This window comes from Phyllobates terribilis, unplaced genomic scaffold (genome assembly GCF_046119375.1).
Source record: "Phyllobates terribilis strain yellow unplaced genomic scaffold, ASM4611937v1 Scaffold_2__4_contigs__length_985480577, whole genome shotgun sequence".
Classification (NCBI taxonomy): Eukaryota; Metazoa; Chordata; class Amphibia; order Anura; family Dendrobatidae; genus Phyllobates; species Phyllobates terribilis.
Window position 1 is genome coordinate 217,149,311 of NW_027362762.1, and position 27,772 is coordinate 217,177,082.

Below are 27,772 nucleotides of genomic sequence, written 5' to 3' on the forward strand. Positions count from 1 at the left end.
ATCTTACAGTTAGAGAATATTTATATTCATGGCTTCACACAAAGAGCTATTGAATGGGTAAAATGTATTAACCTTTTAACCATTTAATCTCTTAGATGTTTTTTCTATTTTTGTCTGTTGTTCTCCCCCCCACCAAAAAGAAGAAAGTAACATTTGTTTCCCATATATCACATTGAGAAGCCCTTAGAGATGAATTTCTGAATGATCAATTATACATTAAAAGCTTAAGGACATCAACATGAGACAGTAATTCAAATAAAATATTTTTATATATAAATATGAATTGCCCAAAGTCATGGTTGTTTTTAGTGCACTTCCCGTTGAAATGGTAAGAAACGTCCTTTTTGCTTTTTTTTTATTGACCGTATTGTCGAACCGAGATAAGGAAAATGTGTGTCTGAAATCACAATGGTATTTTTATCTTTTTGATTCCAGCTTTGCATACAACCTTCTATTCAGTTATCAATTATTAAACCTCAATTTTCTTTTGAAGGGAATTCAGCAAATAAGACGAGCTGATATTTCAGGAAAATTCCATTTGCTACATTTATTTTAGGAAGACTAGGGCTTCAGGCCTCTGTTCCTCAAGATGCCATTTAATAGGCCTTTGAACATTCATTAGAGCCTTCTCTCGCAGTGTTCACTGAATAACAGGAATACGTCCTGTGGGAGCACCTTCTGCATTTTTCATGGGAATTTCTGTGACATTTGTCACATAATGAAAGCTATATGTGGAGCGTATTGTGTATTCTCCTCACGTGACTTAAAAGATGCCAAACTGCAAGTCTCTCCGGGGAATGAACCCTTTGTCAGTAGAAAAATTAGATGTCAACAAGGTGAAAAGCTGCATGCTGCATTCCTACATTAAAGCTGGCAGCATTATTAGGAGCAAATGAGATGCTATCAGCTTTCTGTTTCTTCGTGTCTTCGAAAGAGAAGCCACTGCATTATGTCTGCCCGGTTGCTTTACTTTATGGACAGCATTCCTCACAGTCCACTTCATGTGTCTTCTTGCATCTTTCTAAAGCAGTGATACTTCTCTGAAAAGCTAAGGCAATTCATTAAAAGTATATCACTGTATCAAGAGACTGCTTTGACAACTTCCTGTGAACTTAGTTTTCACTTTTGAAAGGATAGCGGCTTTTTGAGGGTTATTAATGGTTTTCAATTTAGTTATAATTTTTTTTTTAGATAATTGACGCACATTCCTAAACAGTCATATTAGATATCAAATGTTGACTTAATTTTATTCAAGCTGATAGGTAAATTAAAAGGGGTTGTTTAAATGGAATCTGTCAGTAGGATCAACCCTCCTAAGCCCTCTATATGGCCATAAAGGTCATAGGAAGCTGAATAAAATGATACCTTGATATCTATCCCTAATCTTCATCTGTCTCCACACCCTCCATGCACACGATAACTGCACTCAGTACTTGAGTATTGCATTTAAACATACTGCATGATGACCGGATCATACAGCTTTATATGAAAATCCCTATTTATTATAATTGCCAGACCTGAAATAACAAGCACTTTTCACCTATTGTGTCCACCTATTGTGTCCCCCCCCTTTTCCTTGTAGATTGTAAGCTTGCAAGCAGGGACCTCACTCCTAATGTAACTGTTTAAACTGTCTTAAATTGTATTGAATTTATTGCCTGTACATGTTCCCGCTTAATTGTAAAGTGCTGCGGAATATGTTGGCGCTATATAAATAAAAATGATTATTATTATCTATAATCCGATGTCTTATTCTAGAGAAATCCATGCTTTTCTTAATATGTGAATGAGCTGTTAAAATCTATGAGCCGGTCACTGATCTCCCTGAGAATCTGCCTCCAGAGATTATTTTAAATGGGCGTTACCACTATGAGACATGTAATGACTGACAGTCTGCTCTCCTGAGCTATACTGTTTACATTTCTTTAATGGAACAACATGGATTTTTCTGAAATAAGACATTGGATCGCTGATATCAAGGTATCATTTTATTCAGCTTCCTTTTGACCTATCTCCATATAGATGGCTAAGGAGGGTTCATCCTACTGACTGATTCCCTTTAAAGTATATTTAAAAAAGGTAATGTTTTAGTTTGAAACTGCGCCCCACTTTTCCATGGGCTGTGCTCAATATTTTAAATTGGTCTCATTCAAGTAAAGGAAGAGCTCCAGTATAAGACAAAGCTAAATATCAATTATTGCACTTTTTCTGGATTAAAAAAACCTTTTTTTTTAATTATTGACAACCTCTTTAATGGGTCCATTTGCTTTAGTGCTGTCTTCATGAGGTTGGGATGAATTAAAAGCAAGCCAAACAGACAGTTTTTTTTCTACACCGAAGATTAAAAATCCTATATAGTTAGATTTTCCCATACAGATTGTACATGGTGATATAGTCATTTGTTTTGGTTAGTAGGTAACATTCAGTTGTATCTACAGAGATTGAACATGTCCATTGTATTTGGCCTTCTTTATTTTAGTAGTTTTAGTTTCATGCTGCATTGATTTCAGATTCCCAGATAGGTGTTGGTCAAGTACTCATTTGGACAATATCTACCTTTCCTGACTCTACTGTATATACAAGAATGATTGATGAGCCAAGCATTTGTGTTTTAAATGGGGAGAAGGGAAAAGCCGATGCCTTTTTCCCCAGTATCATTTGTTGAGGAGGCGGGGGAGACATTAGGCTGCCATACATACAAAATCTGTGATTTCAGTCGACTTTAATCAAAATGTATGGGGGCCTTTAGAGAGGGGAGTTGCCATTGTGTCTTCCAACAGGGATCAAACGCTTCATGTTTATGAACAGTTACCGGTTTGGGAGAGAGCATTTTTGGTAAAGCCCCTACCTTAAGATTAGAATTTTTCCAGTTCTACCTTTGTCTATACACTATGGAAGTGCATGGGCCTTTTGTTCCTTTTTTTTCATAAGAGTTGTTGTCCTGCTAACTAGCTCTTTTCCAGCCCATTAGTAGTGGCAATTGTTTGCAATGCTCATAGTTGAGTAGATATAATGCGAGAAATCAGCGAAGCAAAACTTCCAGGAAGAGCCGTCGCAATAGTTATATGCCAATGAATCACTGATAAAAACATGACTTTTAGAACACTTCTGTGTAAGTTTGATTTTATTATTTGCGCCTGTATTTTATCTTTCTTTACAGGAATTACGAAATGCACAAAGTGAACAGCTAATGGGGATTCGACGAGAAGAGGAAATGGAAATGTCTGATGATGACAGCTGTGATGTTCCCAGCAAGAAAGCCAGAGTGGAAGATTCAGGTGAGGAGACGTACAAACTGCATAAAAACTCACATTTTTGATAATTGTTTTTTTAATGCATGCTTCAAGTCTAAAATTAATATATTAGGATCTTTCAGAATCTGTATGTATAATGTTTACCTCCATAAATCTGCACTTTGTTCCAGTTCTGTAAAAGTCTTGTCATGCTTGTTATATCTGTGTCCTCTCTGCCTACACCCTTGGGTGATTACATGAGCTGTAATAGAAGCAGTTAAAGGGATATTCACATCTCATACATTAATTGCAAATCCATAGTAGACATGAGTGCAACCAATGCGACCTGCATGTTTATAATAGATGTGAGTCCAACCAATGGGACCTCCATGTTTATAGTAGACGTGAGTCCAACCAATGGGATGTGAATGTTTATAGTAGATGTGAGTCCAAGCAATGGGACCTGAATGTTTATAGTAGACGTGAGTCCAACCAATTGGTTCTCCATGTTTATAGTAGATGTGAGTCCAACCAGTGGGACCTCCATGTTTATAGTAGATGTGAGTCCAACCAATGGGACCTGAATGTTTATAGTAGACGTGAGTCCAACCAATGGGACCTCCATGTTTATAGTAGACGTGAGTCCAGTTAATTGGACCTCCATGTTTATAGTAGACGTGAGTCCAATTAATGGGACCTCCATGTTTATAGTAGAAGTGAGTCCAACTAATTGGACCTCCATGTTTATAGTAGATGTGAGTCCAACCAGTGGGACCTCCATGTTTATAGTAGACGTGAGTCCAGCCAGTGGGACCTGCATGTTTATAGTAGACGTGAGTCCAACCAGTGGGTCCTGCATGTTTATAGTAGACGTGAGTCCAACCAATGGGACCTGAATGTTTATAGTAGACGTGAGTCTAGCCAATGGGACCTGAATGTTTATAGTAGACGTGAGTCCAACTAATGGGACCTGAATATTTATAGTAGACGTGAGTCTAACCAATGCGACCTCCATGTTTATAGTAGATGTGAGTCCAACCAGTGGGACCTGCATGTTTATAGTAGATGTGAGTCCAACCAGTGGGACCTCCATGTTTATAGTAGACGTGAGTCCAACCAGTGGGACCTGCATGTTTATAGTAGACGTGAGTCCAACCAGTGGGACCTGCATGTTTATAGTAGACGTGAGTCCTACCAGTGGGACCTGCATGTTTATAGTAGACATGAGTCCAACCAATGGGACCTGCATGTTTATAGTAGATGTGAGTCCAACCAATGGAACCTCCATGTTTATAGTAGAAGTGAGTCCAACCAGTGGGACCTGCATGTTTATAGTAGACCTGAGTCCAACCAATGGGACCTGCATCTATCTTGGGCATATATACCTACCTGTTGGTCACTCTTTTCAGTGGAGAGGTGTTCTGAGTTCCCATTAATTTCTATGGGAATTTGGACCAATTCGCTCCTAAAAGGAGGTCTCAACCGTGCCTCATTCTCAAGATAGATACTGGTCCCATTGGTGGGACCCTCATATACATTTAAGCTCCTTTAAAAGACACATAAAATAAAGATTATGTATATTATTACAGCTGGATGGAATCTTTTCTGGTAAAAGGGCATTCCCATCTCGTACATTTTTATTTTTGTCATATCCACACTCCATACCATAAGTGTCTGATAGATACGGGCCCACAGATGTGACTCGTATCTATGTTGAGAACAAGGCCATGTCATTCATATGCATGGCTATTCATTTGTATAGAACTTCCAACCACCTCCAATTACTGCAGCTTGCATTGGTGCCATGGTCTTGAAAGAAGGGGGTCTTAATGGCGGGACCAACATCTGTCATATATTTATGGCACACCTCACGGATATGCCATACATGTATGAGATGGGAATACCTATTTAATGTCACAGTTGAAGGATAGGATATTTATTATTTTATTGAGCTGGGCATTTGGTCTCAGAAATAACGGTCTAGTTATCCTGGACCTGATCTCATAATAAATCCTATGACACTTTATAGTAATTTCAGGAAAGTGGCATTTACTTGGTATATAAAGCTGTAGAGGTTGAAGCTGTTTAATTTCCCTTTTTTAATTTATTTGTCCTTTTCAGCTGCCGGATCGAAAATCATAACTTAAATAAAGGAGATGATTATAACGGTGTCGCTGAGTATCTTACCGGGCGCTGATACATTGCTTGCCCTTGCAAGGCCTTTGTATTTGATTATTTGATGAAACTTACTGTGGTATTAATATAGCTCTGCAATACCTCATCAGTGCATTACAGTTTCACAATGGCTTTAGATGAACTGTATGCAGTCATCTGATTACTTTTCTAAGTCATAGTGCAGATAATATGTGATAAGGCAGCATATATATAATACACTGAGCTCATTTCACATATTACTAAAATGACTCTTGCAATGAGGCAATTGAGAAGAATAGCAGTGAAAGTCTGATCATTCCCATTACATTGAGGTTGGGAGGTAGCGGGATCCAGTGCTGTAATTCTGCAGCGCCAATGCAATTATATAGATTACATTTTGTTATGTTTTCAGACTGATAAGGTTTTATGTAGGATCATTACATAGGAGGATTGATGTAATCCCTTTTTCTTAACAGGCTTTTAGGACACAGAAGCATTTTTTTAATGCAATAAGAGACAAAGTTGCTATGGAAAATGCTACCGCCACGTCACATCTTCACAGAGCCAGGCAGCCACTTGTGACAGCAATCTAAATTTACATGTATTTTACTGTCATTTTATCAACGCTCCTAGTATTTCATTCTGACACGCTGTTAAAATATACTTTTTGGCTGTCCTGGAGTAAAATTAACAATGCAGTGTTATGGAGATAATACCATTGTATTGGAACAATGTCACACATTGAAAATGCACAGACAAACCAGATAACCATGTATAGCTAAGACAATTGTCGGGATGTGTGACCGCATTGCACAGTTGCAGTGGGACAACGAGGCACTTGGGGACTGTTATATACAGTGGGTGCGGAAAGTATTTAGACCCCTTTTAATTTTTCCTTCTTTGCTTCATTGCAGTCATTTGGTAAATTCTAAAAAGTTCATTTTTTTTCTCATTAAAGTACACTATGCACCCCATCTTGACTGAAAAAAACCCAGAAATGTAGAAATTTTTGCAAATTTATTAAAAAAGAAAAACTTAAATATCACATGGTCATAAGTATTCAGGCCCTTTGCTCAGTATTGAGTAGAAGCACCCTTTTGACCTAGTACAGCCATGAGTCTTCTTGGGAATGATGCAACAAGTTTTTCACACCTGGATTTGGGGATTCTCTGTCATTCTTCCTTGCAGATCCTCTCCAGTTCCGTCAGGTTGGATGGTGAACGTTAGTGGACAGCCATTTTCAGGTCTCTCCAGAGATTCTCAATTGGATTTAGGTCAGAGCTCTGGCTAGGCCCATCAAGAATGGTCACAGAGTTGTTCTGAAGCCACTCCTTTGTTATTTTAGCGGTGTGCTTAGGGTCATTGTCTTGTTGGAATGTGAACCTTTGGCTAAGTCTGAGGTCCAGAGCACTCTGGAAGAGGTTTTCATCCAGGATATCTCTGTACTTGGCCGCATTCATGTTTCCTTCAATTGCAACCAGTCGTCCTGTCCCTGCAGCTGAAAAACACCCCGTAGCATGCTGCTGCCACCACCATGTTTCACTGTTGGGATTGTATTGGGCAGGTGATGAGCAGTGCCTGTTTTTTTCCACGCATACCGCTTAGAATTATCACCAAAAAGTTCTATCTTCGTCTCATCAGACCAGAGAATCTTATTTCTCATAGTCTGGGAGTCCTTCATGTTTTTTGGCGCACACTCTATACTTCTCTATGCCCTGTCGAGGGCAGAGCAAAGTACTGCAGTGTGCATGCGTAAGAAAAGGCCAAATAGTGCCGGCGCATGCTCACTGTCCTGGGGCCCTTTGGCCTTTTCCTGTGCATGAGCACTGCAGTACTTTGCTCTGCCCTCAGCAGGGCGTAGAGAAGTACGCCTGCGCGATGTAGGGGACTCTGTGTGGAGGACGTAAGACAAGTCATCCACACAAAGCAAGAAGGAGGGCGGCGATCGCAAAAAGAGAGGAGGCACCAGACAAAGACAGCGACGCCCATTGGACCAGACTGCCCCATAGATTATTATAAAAGGTGTTTTTCTTGTCTTGCTGGCTGAGTTGAGGGCATATATACAGCATATTAGAATGGTGTATATCCGGGCTGAAAGGTACTGACCTTGCCTTGTATGGGACAAACCTGGTGAAAGGTTCACTTTAAGGCCACGGCCCCACTAATCAGTATTTGGTCAGTATGCGGTCAGTATTTTTTCTCAGGAGTCGAAGCCAAAACCAGGAGTGGGTGATAAATACAGAAGTGGTGCACTTGTTTCTGTTATACATTTTTGGCTCCCACTCTTGAGAAAAAATACTGACCAAATACTGATAGTGGGGCCGTGGCCTCATGGAAATGCTCACATAGGGTAAATGTATAGTGTGTGATTTTGCATTATTTCCACCTAATGCTCTGCAAAAGGTGGAATCCACAATATAAATTGACTTGCTGACAATTTCAAATTTGCCCAACATGTCAATTTCTGTGTTGAAGTTTTCCACAAAATGAAAATTTAAGGGGTTGTCCAGTACTTTAAAAATATGCCAATGTGTTTTAATGATAAATATAAGCTTCTTTCTAATTACGTCCTGGTGCTGTTTCTGCCTGTGAGCGGCGCTATGACTGGCCGCTCACAGGCATCACATGACCCTCGGCTGCAGCCGGCTCTGACATCCGCTGACAGAGGACCGATGGGTCCCTCTTCCGGATTCCACCGTTGGCTGCTGGGTTGTGGGCGGGGTTACCCCGCGCGTCACACCCGGCATCCACCGCGCGCTCTCCCTCTCCCCATTCATTGGGAAAGCGCGTGGTGGATGCTGGGTGTGATGCAGGGAATAACCCCGCCCACAACCCAGCAGCCACCGCGGGGACCCCGACGCTGAGTCACGCCTCACTTGCCGTGACGTCAGCGGGGGGTCACGTGATGCCTGTGAGCGACCACTGATAGATATGCTCACAGGCAGAAACGGCACCAGGAGGCAATTAGAAAGAAGCTTTATCTATTTAGCATTAAAACATATTGGCATATTTTTAAAAGTACTGGACAACCCCTTTAATGTTGGCTCCACTTAAAAAGAATGAATTACTTTCTTCTTACTTTGAGGACATGGATTTAAAGCTAGTTATTTTTCCCCTCTTCATTTGACATTATGTGACATGACATTGGGGTAAGAAGAACATTTAATTGGAATATGTGATTATAAAATGACCTCTTGTTTAAATCAGGATTTTATTTAAATGTTTTTATTTTCTTTGCAATGTTTTTTCCCCACGTCACAATCTTTATTAAAAATAATAATTAGAAATCCTGGAATTTTCACACTGACCACAAAGGCATTTTTTAGACATTGGACTTCTTGTTTCAGGAAATCCACATGAGCAGGCTGACTGTATCTTTTGTATTGAATCATCTAATGAGCGTATGCAAAGGTCATTGTGAAAGAATGAGGAGCAGGGTCAGCTGTGATTGGTGTATCTGGCGTTATCAGTGGAGTATTAAAGGTGTTATATGTAATTATACTGCTGCCTCTGATGATAATGAAACTGCTGTAAACTCTTCTAGAATGTACAGTAAGTATGAATTTAAGGCTACGTCCCCACGATGAGATTTTGGTGAGTTTTTGATGCTGCAGAATTTGTGCACCATTTCTGCACTCATTATTTAAACTAGGTTACGTTTTTTCATTGCGTTTTTTTTAACATGCAATTTCCTATTTTTTTACCTCTGTGTTTTTTGTCTCTTTTTGGTGTATCATGTTTTAAATAAAGCTTCTTCGTTGGTGATACTTCCTGGTATTTTGCTTTGACAAAACTTTATTGATATACTTAAGTGCAGATTACATGCGTTTTTTACCTGCAAATTTTCCTCATCTAATGAAGTCTATGGGGAATATTCGCGTATCTGCAGGAGAGAGTGACATGCTGCGGATTTGAAACACACAGCGCGGGTCAGTTTATGCTGAGTAAAGAAAAAAAAATCACAGAGGGCGCAAGATTTCTATAAATCCCATCCACTCTGCTGCAACTGTAAGATGCTGCATTTTTGACGCAGCAGAAATATGCAGCGTCAAAAGCCCATCGTGGAAACGTAGCCTAAAAGGGAATCTGTTAGCAGGATTTTGCTGCTTCATCTGAGAGCAGCCTGATGTAGTCAAAGAGGAGCTGAATCCAACGCTGTATCACTTAGATTACTGGGTGCAGCCGTTCTGACACAATCAGAGTTCTTAGATGTAACATGAAGCAGAGCTGAGAAAGCTAACCACACCCACACCAGGCTCTCAGTGTATAAAGTCCATAGACAGTAAAGAGCTTAGTTGCTGGACTAGTCTGACGATGTTAATCTCTTAGTGATAAATCCTTCACAGTTAGTAAACTACAACACGCACTTTGACAAATGACACATCCCAGAATTTTGTGTTTCAGCCTCTATCATCTGCTGTCTACAAAATACATGGCAAAAACCTGCTGACGGATTCCATTTAAATACCCTCAGTGGTCAGTGTAAAAATTCCAGCAGAATTACAAATTTTTTTGTTTTTATAAAGATTGTGAATTAAAAATAAACAATTCCAAAAAAATACAATAACATTCGTTCATTTTCTGACGATATAAACTTGTGAAGCAAATAAAAGTCGTAGTTTAGCCTGAGGCCGCTGCAGTGATGTGAAAGAGTGCATAAAGGTACAAGAGAATTTGCTTTTTGCTGACTGTCCTCTGATTTGTATTGCTCTATTATATTTTGTACGCCTTCAGGTGCTTTCTGGTGCTAAATTATGTGCACAACCCTGTTAGAGATAAGATGGAATTGTTGTTTCCTAGATGGAAATGTTTTCTTGAGGAACACAATTACCCCAGGGATCTGGATCACTCGTGAAGTCAATAATAGCCTGTAATACTATTGCATGTTTTTGTATCATCTCTTTATTTTAATTCTCATAAAGTCAATACAATTCCTGATATAGGTGGATTGAGGGATACAAATCCCTTTTAAACTCTGGGTAAAACTCTGTATTACACTATCACAGAAGGTGTTCAGTGCTGTACAGTTTAGCAGTCTTTTTTTATATGTGGATTATGTAGGAGATGTAGTACAGATTTATTTTTATATAATTATACAGGTTTTATTGGCCTACATTTAATAATAGATCCTTCATTAAGCTAATTTTTCTGCTATATAATACTTTCATATAGTTGACTTGTCATTTCATATGGGGCCTCACAAAACTATAGATCTTGGGATTTGTAAGTAAAGTGACAGATGCCATTGTGAGACTGCTAAGGCTTCTTGGATCTCGAGCATTCGTTTGAATCTAATTTTTAGCCCACCCAAAATTCATCTGGAAGTGATACTGTATATCAAGCCTTTTTTTTTTGCTTCCATTCTTTACATGAAATTTATTGAGCCTCTTACGGCAGCATTTTCATGTCAGTCCCACCGTTGTACAATAAAAGTCGTAGTTTACGTGGATATATCAATTTATTACTTCTAGGCCAAGGCTGTATGGTCATTTTTAAGTGGAATGAACCTGTAAGAATGGCAGAAACGGCACCTACTGAAATATTCCAAAAAATGAATGTATATACATAAAGCTTTGTTTATTCCATATAATGATTACTAGTTCCAGACTACACAGATTATATATACAATTTGTGTAAGAGAGCTGAATGACATGAATGGAATACAAGATTAGTTATACAAGCATATATCTGGTAGGAAAGTAAGTGTAAGACCATTCGGAAATAAACAAGAATAAATAAGAGAAACACCGAAATACATGGTCATCAGTTCTACTAAGTACTGTATATACTCGAGTATAAGCCAACCTAGTGTAAGCCGAGGTACCTAATTTTACCACAAAAATACTGGGAAAAGGTATTGACTCGAGTATAAGCCTAGGGTGGAAAATGGAGCAGCTACTGGTAAATTTTCCCCATCCTGGTAAGTATTGCCCCCTCATCCCCAATCCTAGTATGCATGGCCTCCTCATTCCCATTCCTGGTATGCATGACCTCCTCATTCCCATTCCTGGTATGCATGGCCTCCTCATTCCCATTCCTGGTATGCATGGCCTCCTCATTCCCATTCCTGGTATGCATGGCCTCCTCATTCCCATTCCTGGTATGCGTGGCCTCCTCATCCCCTAATCCTGGTATGCATGGCCCACTCATCCCCTAATCCTGGTATGTATGGCCTCCTCATTCCCTAATCCTGGTATGTATGGCCTCATCATCCCCTAATCCTGGTATGTATGGCAAAGTTAAAAAAATATACACTTATACTTACCTCCTTCCTCACCTCTGCTCCAGCGTTGCGTCCTGTCTGCATCAGCTCATGGCAGCACCTGAGGCGCAGCTCACGTTCTCAGACACTGCTGTGAGTTGCTGCTGCCGACAGATTCACTCCTCTCCACTCTGGGACTATGGGCGTGGAGAGGAGAGAATATGCAGTCTCTTTAGTAGTGGGCACGGTCAGCAGGAGCTGCGTCTCATCGCTCCTCCGTGCCCGCAGCTAAAGGGAAATGAATATTCCCATGGGCGTGGAGAAGAGGGAATATTCCTTTCTCTTTAGCAGCGGGCACGGAGGAGCACTGAGCCGCAGCTCCTTCTGACCGTGCCCACTCCTATGCTGCCGCAAACCCCTCCTCCACCGCTGCACATCCCCCCCCCACTATCCATCAACGGAATTTATATATACTCGGGTATATACCTGAGTATAAGCTGAGGGGGGCTTTTTCAGCACAAATAATACTTGAGTATATACGGTACATGAATATATAAAATAAAAAACCTTCATCCAACAAACGTTTTGTTACATGATGGCACTGTAGGAGACGGGTGCCCACATAGAAAATAAAATCATAAAAAGATATATAATAAAATGGAATATATATGTAAAGTTAACTCTGTATATCATACATTACACTTTGGACCAAGGATAATATCAAGTGCAGAAATGAGTAGATAGGCATCTACGTCTCTGATCTTATAGATATAACTGGTGATTTCTGTGACTAATTCATTATTTTCTTGTGGATTCTACTGAAGTTCTTTGTTTGTACCTAGTATACATTAGCACTGTCTGATACCTAACAGACATTAATATTGAAATATTTTATATACTGTACATGTAGTGCCTGTATACTAGGTGTTAGCCTCAATAGCTTATTATTTAAGCACATCAATATGTGTAGGTGAACCAACCACATATGTGCACAGACCTTCACCTTTAATTAACCTCAGCTGCCTATCTACCCATTTCTGCACTCCTCTATCCTTGGTTAAAAGTGTAATGTATGATATACAGTGTTGACTTCACATATATATTCCATTTTATTATATATCTTTTTATGGGTTTTTAGTTATGTGTGGGCAACCGTCTCCTACAGTGCCAGCATGCAACCAAACGTTTGTTCAATAAAGGTTCTTTATTCTATATATTCATGTACTTAGTGTCATTGATGACCATATATTATTGCATATAATACTACATTTTCTGTTAATTAGACATATTTTACATTAACTTTTCGTTTGTTGTGGTTAAAGAAAAATCTTAAAAATCTTTAAATGAGTTTAAATTGGGTACTGTACTTTCAACAAACTTTACATAAATCAGAATAGGCAAATAAAAGAAATGTTATAATAATGTTATCAGAGAAGTCTGCTTCCTTTTTCTCTGTCCTGCCTTTTGAACTTGTTATTCAATGATCAAACAGCTGAAATCCGCCTTGCACAGACAAGATGGACCTCCAGCTCACTGTGGTGTCATGTGACAGCCCATTATACTCTATGCAGAAGTGCAAAAGGTAGTGGGGAGGAGGAGGAGTAGTGAAGGGCACAGTGAGGAAATGTGCAGAGGCTGACGTGGGTCTTGCTGAGCTTTATGACACAAATTTTACCTCACATGAGCGCTTGATTCACATCCAGAAAATTAAAGACTAGTCTCCTTCCCCCAGCTCACAGTCTATTGTAAATTAAGAGAGGTCCTATATTTTCACCAGTTCTCCCCTTTCTAGTTTCTGAGACATATAAAGTCCAGATATCGTTATTCCTCAAATACATACACAAGAAAGCTTACTCTGAAAAGTTAGTTCAGAATACAGTTATACAGTTACCCTTTAACCATCTCCCTCCGCATGAGGCTGATGCTGGCGATATTACATAGCCGACATCTGTCTCTAACAGCCGTGGCCGAAGCGGAGTTCTGACAGATACATTTAAATGGAACGAGGGCCAGTACTCACGCACATCGTCTCTCATCGACCCCCTACAATGCACCGATGGGTTACCATGGCAGCCAGGGGCTTGCTGAAGACCTCTGTCATATCAGTTCTCCTTCTATGACAGAATCACTGATTGGGTGGGTCAGGGAAATGCTGTAGATATAGTATATCTTGACGTCAGCAAAGCATTTGACAAAGTATCTCACACCATCCTTATTGAAAAAATGATCACGTTTGGAATGGACAAGGCAACTGTTAGGTGGATTCATAACTGGCTAAGTGATCGGACTCAAAGAGTGGTCGTAAATGGCTTCACATCCAGTTGGATGAACGTCTCAAGTGGGGTACCACAGGGCTCTGTCCTGGGACCTGTATTGTTCAACATCTTTATCAGTGATTTAGATGAAGGAATTGAGGGTAAACTGATTAAATTTGCTGATGACACAAAGCTAGGAGGGATAGCTAACACTAGAGAAGAGAGAGAGAGGATTCAAAAAGACCTAAATAAACTGGAGCAGTGGGCAGCAACTAACAGAATGGTTTTTAACAGGTAAAAATGCAAAGTACTACATCTGGGCAATAAAAATGAAAAAAGCATATACAAAATGGGAGGAATAGAGCTAAGCAACAGTACATGTGAAAAAGACTTGGGTATATTAATAGATCATAGACTGAACATGAGTCAACAGTGTGATGCAGCAGCAAAAGAGGCAAATACAATTCTTGGATGTATTAACAGAAGCATACAGTCTAGATCACGTGAAGTCATTATCGCACTTTACTCCTCTTTGGTCAGACCTCATCTGGAATACTGCGTCCAGTTTTGGCACCACATTTTAGAAAAGACATTGACAAACTGGAGCAAGTTCAGAGAAGAGCGACCAGAATGGTGACCGGTCTGCAAACCATGTCCTATGAGGAACGGTTACAGGATTTGGGAATGTTTAGCTTGCAAAAAAGAAGAATGAGAGTAGACTTAATAGTTGAATATCCCAAGGGCTGTCACATTGTAGAAGGATCATCTTTATTCTCATTTGAACAAGGAAAGACTAGAAGCAATGGGATGAAACTTAATGGGAGGAGACACAGATTAGATATTAGAAAAAACTTGAGTGGAACAGGCTGAGCATTGAGTGGAACAGGCTGCCACGAGAGGTGGTGAGTTCCCCTTCAATGGACGTCTTCAAACTGAGGCTGGACAGATATCTGTCTGAGATGATTTAGTGATTCCTGCTTTGAGCAGGGGGTTGGACCAGATGACCCAGGAGGTCCCTTCCAACTCTACCATTCTATGATTCTACTATGAAGCTCAGCCATAGGCGACCAAGTTTTGCACTGTATATTGCAGTACTGTGGTATTTATGTGGTATGATCAAGCAATCACAAGTGCAAGTCCCCTAAAGGGACTAATAATGTATAAATAAAAAAAGTTTTAAAAAACATAAACAAAATTAATATAGAAATTAAAATCACCTACATTTTTCCTCCTCAAAAGTAATGGAAAGAAATAAACACAGTTGGTATCACAACATTAGTAAAAGTCTGACTTATCAAAATATGGAATTACAGTAAAGAGACATCATAAAGAGGAAAAAGTAGCATTTTCTTTTTTTTGGGTCACCTTGCCTCCCTTAAATAAAAATGTAATAATAAGCAATCAAAGCATATATATGAAATTGGAGTCAATAAAAACGCTAGCTTAAGGTGCAAACAACAAGTCCTCATCAAAGTCTCGGAATATGACAAAAGTAAAATAAATATATATATATATATATATATATATATATATATATATTTTTTTTTTTATAATAGTCTAAACAAAATTTCATCAACAATAAAAATATATATGCATTTTTGATATTTCTGTCACCAGACTCACCTAGACGATATTTTTTCCAGTTAATTTTACTGCACAAGAAATGTGTAAAAGCAGAACCCAAAAACAATGTCGAATTACATTTTTTTTCACTATTTTATCCCACTTGGATTTTTTTCCTGTTTTTCAGTATATTATATGGCATAATGAATAGTATCATTTAAAAGTACAGCTTGCACCACAAAAAGCAAGCTCTCATACATTTGTCCATAGAAAAAAAATGTGGCTCTTAAAAGAAGGTGAAGGAAAAATCAAAAGTGCGGAAAAAAAATCCCCTGCTTCTTAGCGATAAAGAGCTTGTCCACCTTTTTTGAGTTACAAAAAAAACCTGAAAATTAATTATCAATTATTTTTATACATTGGATACATTTATTTTCACCAGGGTGGCACTAGTAACTGCAATTTGGATTAAAAGTGGCTTTTTTTTTTTTTTTTTTTACCAGCTTTTTAATTTATTTACTTTTCCTTCATTTCACATATTGTTCCCACAGTAAGGTGTTTGGGGGAGTGAAGGGGAAGGGGCATTTCAATATCTAAATATTTTTTTTTATACCTAATTTCTCCTGTAACTGGGAATGATTTATTAGCCCCAGTTACAGTGGAAATGCAGCCAGGACTGGGTCTTTAGGGCGCAGCAGCTCCTGCTCCCTCCCTAGATCCAGCAATCACATGACCACTGGGTCCACAGGAGGAAGCATCTCTGCCTTCTCTGTGGGGAATTCGGCTGTTCCTGACAGGCAGATCTCCGCTCACCCAGATGCACAGTAGCGTGAAACTTATGCACTGCGCAATGACGTTTTAGAATATCATTGCAGAATAGAATGTGGAACACCCGGAAGTTCATCGACTATTGGCGGTCCGGAATTGGTTTAATTGGGCCACAGTGGTAAAGATAAAAAAAAAGCTCACCTACCTGACTGGCACCATTCCATTGCACCATTGCATGTGTGTCCCCTCCAGGTCTACAGGATTGTTGTTCCAGCAAGGGACGTTTTGTGACCACTGCAGCCAATTTGCTGCCTTGAACAGCTGCAGCTTTCATGTTCCGGTTCAGTTGGAAGAAAGTCTCTCTCTTCTGGGTCAGAAATGAAGGGTGCAGCCCTTGGTCGCAAGATGTTACTTGCCAGCCTTTTTTCCTGTATTACAAGGATGCTTATTGTTGAAGGCATTTTTAATAATAATAATAATAATATTAATGGGCAATCCTATTATAAAATCTTGTAAAAAAAAAAGCTACTTCTCTAGTAGCTGTCTGGGAAAAAAAGGAATAGCATTATACGTAAATATTAAATAGCACCTTTTCATATCTAATTCAAATCACATAAAGCTGCATGAAGTACATTGTGTGAAATCCTTGTTATCGCTGAGAGAAAGCCAGCAAATCCTAATTATTTAGTTGCACTGTAGCATTCCAATGAATTCCATGTGATAGGTCTGTGTTCATCTGTCACATTCTTCTGTTCTACATAAAATCCATTAATAATGGTACAGCAGTTGGCTACAGTGGCCGGAAAAAAAGAATATTACATGATAACAATGCTGGAGAGTTAGGCTTGTTAAGATGATTATGTAAAAATTATAAATGAATGTTCCATTGCTTCTCCGGGCGTTTCACACACTGAGGCTGCAGAACTTTTTACCCACAGTGTGAGTGATGTTTAATTCATTTATTCATGTTATGGAATATATTCCTGCTCTGCACACAGCAAATGTGTGTACGCTCACACTGTGCAAATTCAGAATCCGATTTCTTTGCAAAGCTCTGTTCACACTTGATCTAATCATAAAATCCAAACAAATGTTGTTTTTTTAATTCCAATAAAAAAAAAAAAAGAAGGCTCAATAATCTATTTTTTCACTTTGATTGTAGGTAGAAGTGGGCCGCTCTTGTTAACTTGTTTGGATGAACTGAGGTTTTATCCTGATCCCCTCCTTCTATAACATTTATGCATTAGAGTATATTCATAAGCGGCAGATCTTGCTAAAATCCATGTACATAACAGAAAAAAACTACCCATTTAGACGTGTGAAGCTGATTTTCCGTTCTAGAAATTTCTTCAACAAATTACATATAAATATATTGTTTAAGTATAGTTTTTCCCATTTAAAAAGCATTCAAACAAAGTAGGTGCAGACTGATAAGCTCAGTGGTCATTTGCTGACATTTACTCACATTAGGCCTCATTCATTTACATGTCATGTATTCAGGTAATTTTTTACCTAAATCAAGAGTGGAATTGAAAAAGAAAACTATAATGGAAACAATTGCACCTTATTCTGATTTTAGCTTCTAAATACTGATCCAAAGAAAATGCCCAAATGTGTAAATTAAAACCAGTTTTGAAAATGTGATACTTGAACCCCAAGAGATACCCTAAACGTGGTCATCATGTTGTGGTCCTAATAGTACAGTGGAGTGTATAATTGTGGCCTTAGGACATACATGTGAAACTCTGGCCCATGGGCCAAATCTGGCCCACAGGGTGTTGTGTTTTTTTTTGGCATGCGACACCAGAACCACCACCCCTACATAGGGCCATTATTCTGTATGGAGGACTATGTGGGGCCCATTATTCTGTATGGAGGACTATGTGGGGCCCATTATTCTGTATGGAGGACTATGTAGGACCCATTTTACTGTATGGAGGACTATGTGGGGCCCATTATTCTGCATGGAGGACTATGTGAGGCCCATTATACTGTGTGGAGGACTATGTAGGGCCCATTGTGCTGTTTACTGGTTGGCCCGAGACTTTGTCCAAGTTTTTCATTTTGGCCCTTTGTGTGTTTGAGTTTGACATCCCTGTCTTAGGAGTATCTTAAGGATATGGATACGATATGTAACCTGCTTGAAAAGTCACAAAGAGACTCTAAAAAGAATGAACCAATGCTCTGCAATGTAAAAGTGATGTACTGTGCATATGTTCAGTCTTTTTAACTGCGTTAAGTTTCCAAAAAAAAAGTAACCTGACCATTCTTCAGGCTGCTTCTGCTTGGAAGCTGTTCACTGTTTTATAGATACAAGAAAAAATACCAGTTGAAAAGCTGCCGCAAAAAATGTCTGGAAAGTTGCCAAAAAAACACTAAAAATTAAGAAGTCATGTACGCACTATCATAGAAGCAGCCTCTCACTAGTAAGATACAGATTGTGTGGATATGTGCTTCCCTATGGTGCTCACGGTCCCAGTTCACAGATCACACACATGCACTCTCATACCAGTATGGGATGCCACATTTTATTGAAATCTTCTTTTCGTAGTAGTTGGGGTCTGTGCGTGTCAGAAACGCACATTCAATGTACTACCCCTATGTGCCATTTGGAGGGCGCCCTGATGAGGTGCAGGCTTTACATTGTAGGTAATCACGCTCATTATGTGAAGGTGCACATCCCCATAGTCCTCATGCCACATCACCCCTGAACCGTGTGCTGTCCTACTGTTTCCTGTATAACCTTGGTGGAACTTAGATGTAGCATCTTTTCATAAGGGAAGTTTCACATGACAGGTTCACATTCATATGTTTTCATCCATACATGGGTGGGGTCAGTTTTTCTTGGACTTGGAGAGAAAAAAAAAGGTTCTGCACCTCCATTCTGTCAGTCCATGAAAATTGGTTACACTTATCCGAGTGCAGTCTGATTTTTTTACTGACTCTTAGACTTGCATTGCCGATTTTGATCCAACACTTGAAATAAAACTCAGACATGTCTCCGATTGTTTCCGCGGACCACTCGATCTGAGGAATAAATCACACGTGTACAACCATATAGAATATTATACGTACTAGTGCTTTCTGTGAAAATAGTGGATATCACTCAGACGAGAAAATAAGCCGTGTACACGAGCACTTACAGAAAAATCTCTAGACTGACCCAACTGCGGGTCTCCTACCACACACATTTCCCTATGATGCTGCTGGTTCTCTCCTAAAACCATTGGTTGTTCAGGATTTATGGCCAAAATACAAGTAATGAAATATGGCTGCAATACAGTTATTTAAACCTTCCTGGGTTTTTAGCTTTGCAACCTGAAGAGACATTATACTGACACACCTATGTAGACTGGCCTCTTTATTCCAGTGTCTACTATCTGTAATTCTTTCCTGATAGAAAAAAATTGAAAGCTTCAAGAGGACACATTCATCAATAAATATATCTTAATATAGATGCTATAAAGTATCTCATGCTAGTTTGTTCTTAGTGTATATGAACAGGCCAGAAAAATACAATATGCCGTAAATGAAATCATAGAGTAATTCCAAGAAAAGCCATTGGGTTAACATTGTTGCACTTCTCCAGCAAAGCAGTTTATGTAAAGAAGTGTCCGGTATTGTAATCATTGGTGGTGTGCTCTCCGTGCTCGATCTGCGTCCATTGTACAGTAATTATCTACATGACAATAGGTGCATCAGAGTGATGGCTATCGTTTAGAAACAGATTGCCTTTTACTGTAATTATCGCTCCTGCCTCTTATTTAGCTGAACTGGCGGCTGCCTGGATCTTGGCTCAACAACCCTTTTATACGCAGCAATAAAGGAATGGAAAAACACTTACTGATTATATCCATTTAAGTGATTTCCTGTTGTAAATTGTCCCCTTATCTCAGCACAGAGGCTGTGAATGCGTATAATGGACCTTTTTTCCTAAATATGGATTCTACGAGTAAGAACACAGAATGGCACGCAGCTGAAACCAACCCTACCGTCGGTGGGCGATGCTTTCACACGTCATATTAATATATTTTTTTCCTGATAATACTGCGGTTTTCCCCACAAAATCATGCAGCTTTTTTTTAAAGGGTTGCCCACTACTTCTCCACATTTGCCCTTTTGGCAAATGTGGAGAAATGGAGTGCTTTCCAAATACGTTTCTTTATGTTCCCTCTATGAATGTGTTTCTGAGATTTCCCACGGTCATGTGTTTCTGCCTATCAGCACCCTGTAATGTCCACCCAATAGTTTCTATGGGCCTCCAATCTTGTACACGGTGTCACAGTGATGTCACTCCAGAGGCTTGCTCTATGGAGCTGTGGATGTCCATGCAAGCATGCCCCATTGAGACAGCTTTATGCATAATTTTTGTATATATATATATATATATATATATATATATATTGCAAGCTTCCTGCTGCAGAACCTCTTTATGTCCTGATTATAGAAAGTGCTAATTACATTGAGTTTCTTTGAGCACATTGTAATTGAAATTTCCCTTTGACGTCCTTAAAGTTCTTTGCCCCGGATCTTGTGAAAATTTGGGTAAGAGCCATGTTGTAAAATAACCCATACTCATCTGTTCAGTGTCCTGCCGCTCTGCAGCTTCATCACTGATACTCCAGGGGTCCTCACACTTCTTTACTCACTTACTTGCAGTGATGGCATGCCATACATACATGTGTCCTCTGCATCCAGTCTCTGACCTAAGCAGTGATGCTAGAATGAAAAACCCAAGACCGCTGAAGCCAGTGAGTCGCTAAAGTGATCAAGTGCAGATATCACTGATCATCATGTAATATATTAACTGCAGATCATAAATCAAGTGCAGATATCACTGCAAGGAAGTTAAAACTAGGTTCAACTCTTCTGTGCTGTGTTAGTTCGGATCTCACTGCAGAGCTGTGTGTGATTATGAGAGCAAAGTATCAGTCATTACATGTCTCACACTGGTAACTCCCCCTTTTAAGCTCTGATTTATCTGGAATAAGACATCAGATCGCAAAAATAAAGGCATCACTTTATTCGACTTTCTATGGCCTGCATGCACATATAAACGGCTTAGGTGGGTTGATTCGGCTGACAGATTCCCTTTAAGTATCTTGCATCTTCATCACTTGTTGAAAGTAGATCGCATTCCTGATGCAAGCAGATAAAACGTACTACAAGTTCTCAGGAACAGATACATGAACATATACACAATTCTCGTAATAATTGCTTCAAAAGAACTACATTTTTAATTGTTTTTACTCCTACCACAACAGCTTAGAAAGTGTCTAAAAAATGCCCCAAATTTATTATTCATGGATGCAGTTTTCGGTGCAGAATTTAGGCGTCTATACATGCTAACCATAAGGTAACATAAAGAAGAGTGTCTAAAATTTCTAGTAGGTTAAAATCAAGAAAAATATATATTTTATAAATGTCATTTAGACAAAGTTGTCCTATACTCCACCATAAATTCCAGCATCCTAAAACAGCATCAATGCTTCATTCTACATTGAAAGCTCACATGAAGCTGCCAGAAAAAGGAAAGTCTCAGAATATAGACCCCCACTCATACCATGTTAACATTAACTTTTCAGAAGAGGTTATAAAGATGTACATGCTTTGTGGATGTAAAAAAAACAAACAGCAAATGCACTACTTTAAAAACATATTGTGATTTTTACAGAAACGTGCACATACAGCTCACTAGGCCAGTTTCCTGAAATGAGAAAGTGCTCTTTTTATGAAAAGATTACTGTACTCTGCCTGAACCCATAATACATATTTGAGAAAATTGCATGAAATTACCCTCAAATATCTGGACCTGGTAACTCGAGCGCTCCTCCAGTGCAAAACGCGGGTGTCACCAATGCAACTTTGCAAGGTCAGATTTCCAAGTGAAGAGTTGATGAGAATAATGGAAAGCTCAGTTTCCCGATATAAACTGATGGCCATGAGTTGCTTCCAGAACAGCCGCTGTTTGTTTATCTTGCTGCTGGAAGCATACAGCATTTTAGAATCTGGATTAAAGTACCATTCCAGTGGGTTTTTATTTCATCATCTTTTCGTTATCATTACTATCTCTCCCTATATATGCTCATATATGCTCATAGGCAGAGACCTGTCAATCCAGGGTAGAGTGTATGTAGAAGCTGCTGGGGTCCCACCAGTCCGACTAGATGCCACCATAGCTTCGTTCTCTGCAGTTTTTAACCCTTTACCCCCGAAGGTGGTTTGAACGTTAATGACCAGGCCAATTTTTACAATTCTGACCACTGTCACTTTATGGGGTAATTAACTCTGGAACGCTTCAACGGATCCCGCTGATTCTGAGACTGTTTTTTCGTGACATATTGTACTTCATGATAGTGGTAAAATTTCTTCGATATCACTTGCGTTTATTTATGGAAAAAAATGGAAATTTGGCGAAAATGTTAAAAATTTAGCAATTTTCAAAATTTTAATTTTTATGCCCTTAAATCAGAGAGATATGTCACACAAAATAGTTAATAAATAACATTTCCCACATGTCTACTTTATATCAGCACAATTTTGGAACCAACATTTTTTTTTTATTAGGGAGCTATAAGGGTTAAAAGATGACCAGCGATTTCTCATTTTTACAACAAAATTTACAAAACCATTTTTTTAGGGACCACATCACATTTGAAGTCACTTTGAGGGGTCTTTATAAGTGAAAATACCCAAAAGTGACACCATTCTAAAACCTGCACCCCTCAAGGTGCTCAAAACCACATTCAAGAAATTTATTAACCCTTCAGGTGCTTCACAGGAATTTTTGGAATGTGGAAGAAAAAATGAACGTTTAACTTTTTTCACAAAAATGTTACTTTAGACCCAATTTTTTTTTTTATTTTCGCAGGGGTAACAGGAAAAATGGACCCCAAAATTTGTTGTGCAATTTCCCCTGAGCACGCAGATACCCCATACGTGGGGAAAAACCACTGTTTGAGCGCATGGCAGAGCTCAGAAGCGAATGAGCGCCATTTGACTTTTTGAATGTAAAATTTGCTTGAATAATTAGCGGAGGCCATGTTGCGTTTGGAGAGCCCCTGATGTGCCTAAACAGTGGAAACCCCCCACAAGTGGCACCATTTTGGAAACTAGGCTCCTCAGGGAACTTATCTAGATGTGTAATGAGCACCTTGAACCCCCAGGTGCTTCACAGGATTTTAGAACATTGAGCCGGTAAAAATAAAATATTCACATTTTTCCCACAAAAATGTATTTCAGCCCCCAATTTTGCATTTTCATAAGGGTAACAGAAGAAATTCCACCATGCAGTTTGTTGTGCAATTTCTCCTGAGTAAGCAGATACCCAATATGTGGGAGAAAACCACTGTTTGGGCGCACGGCAGGGTTCGGAAGGGAAGGAGCGCCATTTGACTTTTTGAATGTAAAATTTACTTGAATACTTAGCGGATGTGCCCCTGATGTGCCTAAACAGTGGAAAAACCCCACAAGTGACACCATTTTGGAAACTAGACCCCTCAGGGAACTTATCTAGATGTGTGGTGAGCACCCTGAACCCTCAAGTGGTTTGCAGAAGTTTATAACATGGAGCCGTGAAAATAAAAAAATCTAACTTTTTCCACAAAAATAATGTTTTAGCCCCAATTTTTTTATTTTCACAAGGGTAAGAGGAGAAAATGGACATCAAAAACTGTTGTGCAATTTCTCCTGAGTACGCCAATACCCCATATGTGGGGAAAATACAGTGTTTGGGCGCACGGCAGAGTTCAGAAGGGAAGGAGCATTGTGTGACTTTTTGAACGCAAAATTGGCTGAAATTGAGAGCGGACGCCATGTCGCGTTTGGAGAGCCCCTGATGTGCCTAAACAGTGGAAACCCCCCCACAAGTGACCCCATTTTGGAAACTACACCCCTCAAGGATTTTATCAAGGGGTATAGTGAACATTTTGAATCCAGAGGTACGACACAGAATTTGATAACATTAGGTCATCATATTGAATAAGTTGTCATCACTCTTGAGCGCAAGTGCTCGCTACTTGATTTTGCATCGGGTACTCAGGTATGCACCATGTATCGCGGGTGCTCGAGTGACATGCTTGAGTCCCCACCCACATGTTTCACGGTTATTAGACAGCCCCAAAAAAAAACATGCGGGGGATCGCTCGTGCATGGCAGGCAATCCCCGTGAGGATTTTTTGGCAACGAAGCATATGGGGCAGAGACTCGAGCATGTCACTTGAGCACCCACGATACTCAGTGCGTACCCGAGCACCCGATGCAAACTCAAGTAGCGAGCACTTGCGCTCAACACTAGTCGCCATATCATCATCTTTCTTTTTTTTTTTTTTTTACTTTTGAAAAAAATCCCTCGCCCAACCCTAACCCTAGAGTTTATTTTTTACGCCGTTCCTCGTGCGGTATAAGTGGTTAGACAACTTTATTCTTCGGGTCGGTGCGATTACAGCGATACCAGAATCATATCGGATTTTTATGATTGACTGCTGTCACACACTAAAAGACTTAAAAATTTAGTTTTTGCATAGCCATATTTTGAGAGCTATAATTTTTCCATATTTTGGCCGACAGAATAATATGATGACTTTTTTTTTGCGGGATGACTTGACGTTTTTATTGGTGCCATTTTCAGGCACTTGACATTTTTTGATCGCTTTCTATTCCGATTTTTGGGAGGCAAAATAAACAAAAAACACCAATGGCAGATTTTTTTTATGCTGTTCTGCGTGTGGTAAAATTGATAAGGCAGCGTTATTTTTCGGGTCAGTACATTTACTGCGGTACCATATTTATATAGTTTTTCTATGTTTTGGCGCTTTTACACAATAAAAGCTATTTTATAGAAAAAAAATATTTTTTTACATCGCTTTATTCCGAGAGCTATAACTTTTTTAGTTTTCGACTGATGGAGCTGTATGGCGGCTTGTATTTTGCAGGACAAGATGACATTTTCAGCAGTACCATTTTTATTTATATTCGTCTTTTTGATCGCGTGTTATTTCATTTTTTGTTTGGCGGTATGATGATAAAGCATTGTTTTTTGCTTTGTTTTTTATTTTTTTTTTTACCGTGTTCACTAAAGGGGTTAACTAGTGGTACAGTTTTATAGGTCAGGTTGTTCCGGATGTGGCGATACCAAATATGTGTACTTTTATTTTTTGGGGTTTTTTTTTTTTATAACATTTATTGAGGGGTACATTATTTTTTTATTTTTGGTAGATTATTATTTTTTTTTATATTTTTACAAATTTTTTTGGGGATTTTTTTAAACACTTTTTGGACTTTTATTCTGTGTCCCACTCTGGGACTTACACTTTTTTTATTCTGATCGCCTGTATAGCACAGGAATGTAGCATCATTCCTGTGCTAACAGGCTGTCAGTGTTGCACAGGAAGAAGATAGTTTGGTCATGCACTGCGCATAACCAAAGAATCTTCCTGCTGTCTGGTGACCCGGATGTTGTCATGACGACATCGGGTCATCATGGCAACATCCGGGAAGCCGCAGCAGACAGCGCTGGAGGCCGGAAGAGGAGGTAAGTATCCCGATCACCTCGCCTTACCACCGCAATGCTGCGATCTACTTTGATCGCAGCATTGAGGGGGTTTGTATTCGGGAGCGGTGCGGGACCGCTCTACCGGGTGTCAGTTGTGACAATCATCTGACACCCGGCGGCGATCGCCCCGCACCGCTTGTGTGTGGGCGCGATCGCCGTATGGCCTAATAGTACATCATTGGTCCAATCGGCCCAGGTCACCATGACGTACTATTAGGTCATACGTCAGAGAGGGGTTAAAGTATGTTTTTCACTGAAACGCCAAAGCGTCAAACATACGTGGCTGAGATCCTTCAGCCAGAGCTTGATAAATGCTGCCTGTGGCACACATTGAACATGCATTAACCCCTTCACGACCTTTTACATAAATTTAAGTTGAAGATAGTGTCCCGAAGCCGGCATTCATAGGAGATCGTTATTTTTTTTATACATAGCAGTGCTTAAGCACAGGCGATTGCAGCAAGTCCCCTAAGAGATCTATTCAACACAGTAAAATTGAGAAACAAAAGTTTTTACAAATTTGAAAAAAATATAAAAAAAAACAGAAGTTCCAGTCACCCCCCTTTTGCCCCATGAAAAATAAAACAATTAAAAAAATAAATACACATATTTGATGTCACTGCGTTTGTAAAAGTCCGATCTATGAGAATATAAAGTAAATTAATTTGATTGGTAAACAGTGTAGCGAGAAAAAAAAAATCAAAACTCCAGAATTACAATTTATTTATTTTTTTGGCCTCTGTGACTTTGCAGTAAAATTCAATAAGAGATGATCAAAATATCATCTACGCCAAAATACACTGTGTGCAGAATTATTAGGCAAGTTGTATTTTAGAGGATTATTTTTATTATTGATCAACAACTATGTTCTCAATCAACCCAAAAGACTCATAAATATCCAAGCTTTATATTTTTGGAAGTTGGAGTGTTTTTTTTTAGATTTGGCTATCTTAGGAGGATATCTGTTTGTGCAGGTAACTATTACTGTGCAGAATTATTAGGCAACTTAATAAAAAACAAATATAATCCCATCTCACTTGTTTATTTTCACCAGGTAAACCAATATCAGTGCACAAATTTTAGAAATAAACATTTCTGACATGCAAAAACCAAAAAAATTAGTGATCAATATAGCCACCTTTCTTTATGATGACACTCAACAGCCTTCCATCCATAGATTCTGTCAGTTGCTTGATCTGTTTTTGATCAACATTGCGCGCAGCAACCACCACAGCCTCCCAGACACTGTTCCGAGAGGTGTACTGTTTTCCCTCCCTGTAGATCTCACATTTTACGATGGACCACAGGTTCTCTATGGGGTTCAGATCAGGTGAACAAGGGGGCCATGTCATTATTTTTTCTTCTTTTAGACCTTTACTGGCCAGCCACGCTGTGGAGTAGTTGGATGCATGTGATGGAGCATTGTCCTGCATGAAAATCATGTTTTTCTTGAACGATACCGACTTCTTCCTGTACCACTGCTTGAAGAAGTTGTCTTCCAGAAAATGGCAGTAGGTCTGGGAGTTGAGCTTCACTCCATCCTCAACCCGAAAAGGTCCCACAAGTTCATCTTTGATGATACCGGCCCATACCAGTACCCCACCTCCAACTTGCTGGCGTCTGATTCGGAGTGGAGCTCTCTGCCCTTTACTGATCCAGCCTCTGGCCCATCCATCTGGCCCACCAAGAGTCACTCTCATTTCATCAGTCCATAAAACCTTTGAAAAATCAGTCTTAAGATATTTCTTGGCCAATTCTTGACGTTTTATCTTATGTTTCTTGTTCAAAGGTGGTCGTTTTTCACCCTTCCTTACCTTGGCCATGTCCCTGAGTATCGCACACCTTGTGCTTTTTGATACTCCAGTAACGTTGCTGCTCTGAAATATGGCAAAACTGGTGTCGAATGGATTCTTGACAGCTTCACGCTTGATTTTCCTCAATTCATGGGCAGTTATTTTGCGCCTTGTTTGGCCAACACGCTTCTTGCGACCCTTTGCCATGAAACGCTTCAAAAGTTTGGAAATTTCAAGACTGCTGCATCACTCTG

At 39.4% G+C, this 27,772-nt stretch overlaps 1 protein-coding gene across 2 annotated transcripts in view; it reads left to right on the forward strand.

The window, feature by feature from the left end:
• The window catches only part of ENOX1 (ecto-NOX disulfide-thiol exchanger 1), a 691,503-nt gene that overhangs the window by 575,651 nt on the left and 88,080 nt on the right, over nt 1-27,772 (forward strand). For both annotated transcript variants that reach the window (XM_073663900.1, XM_073663901.1), the window contains one exon: nt 3,161-3,278. In XM_073663900.1, the coding sequence (XP_073520001.1) occupies nt 3,161-3,278 (118 nt within the window). The remainder of the gene's footprint in view (nt 1-3,160; nt 3,279-27,772) is intronic.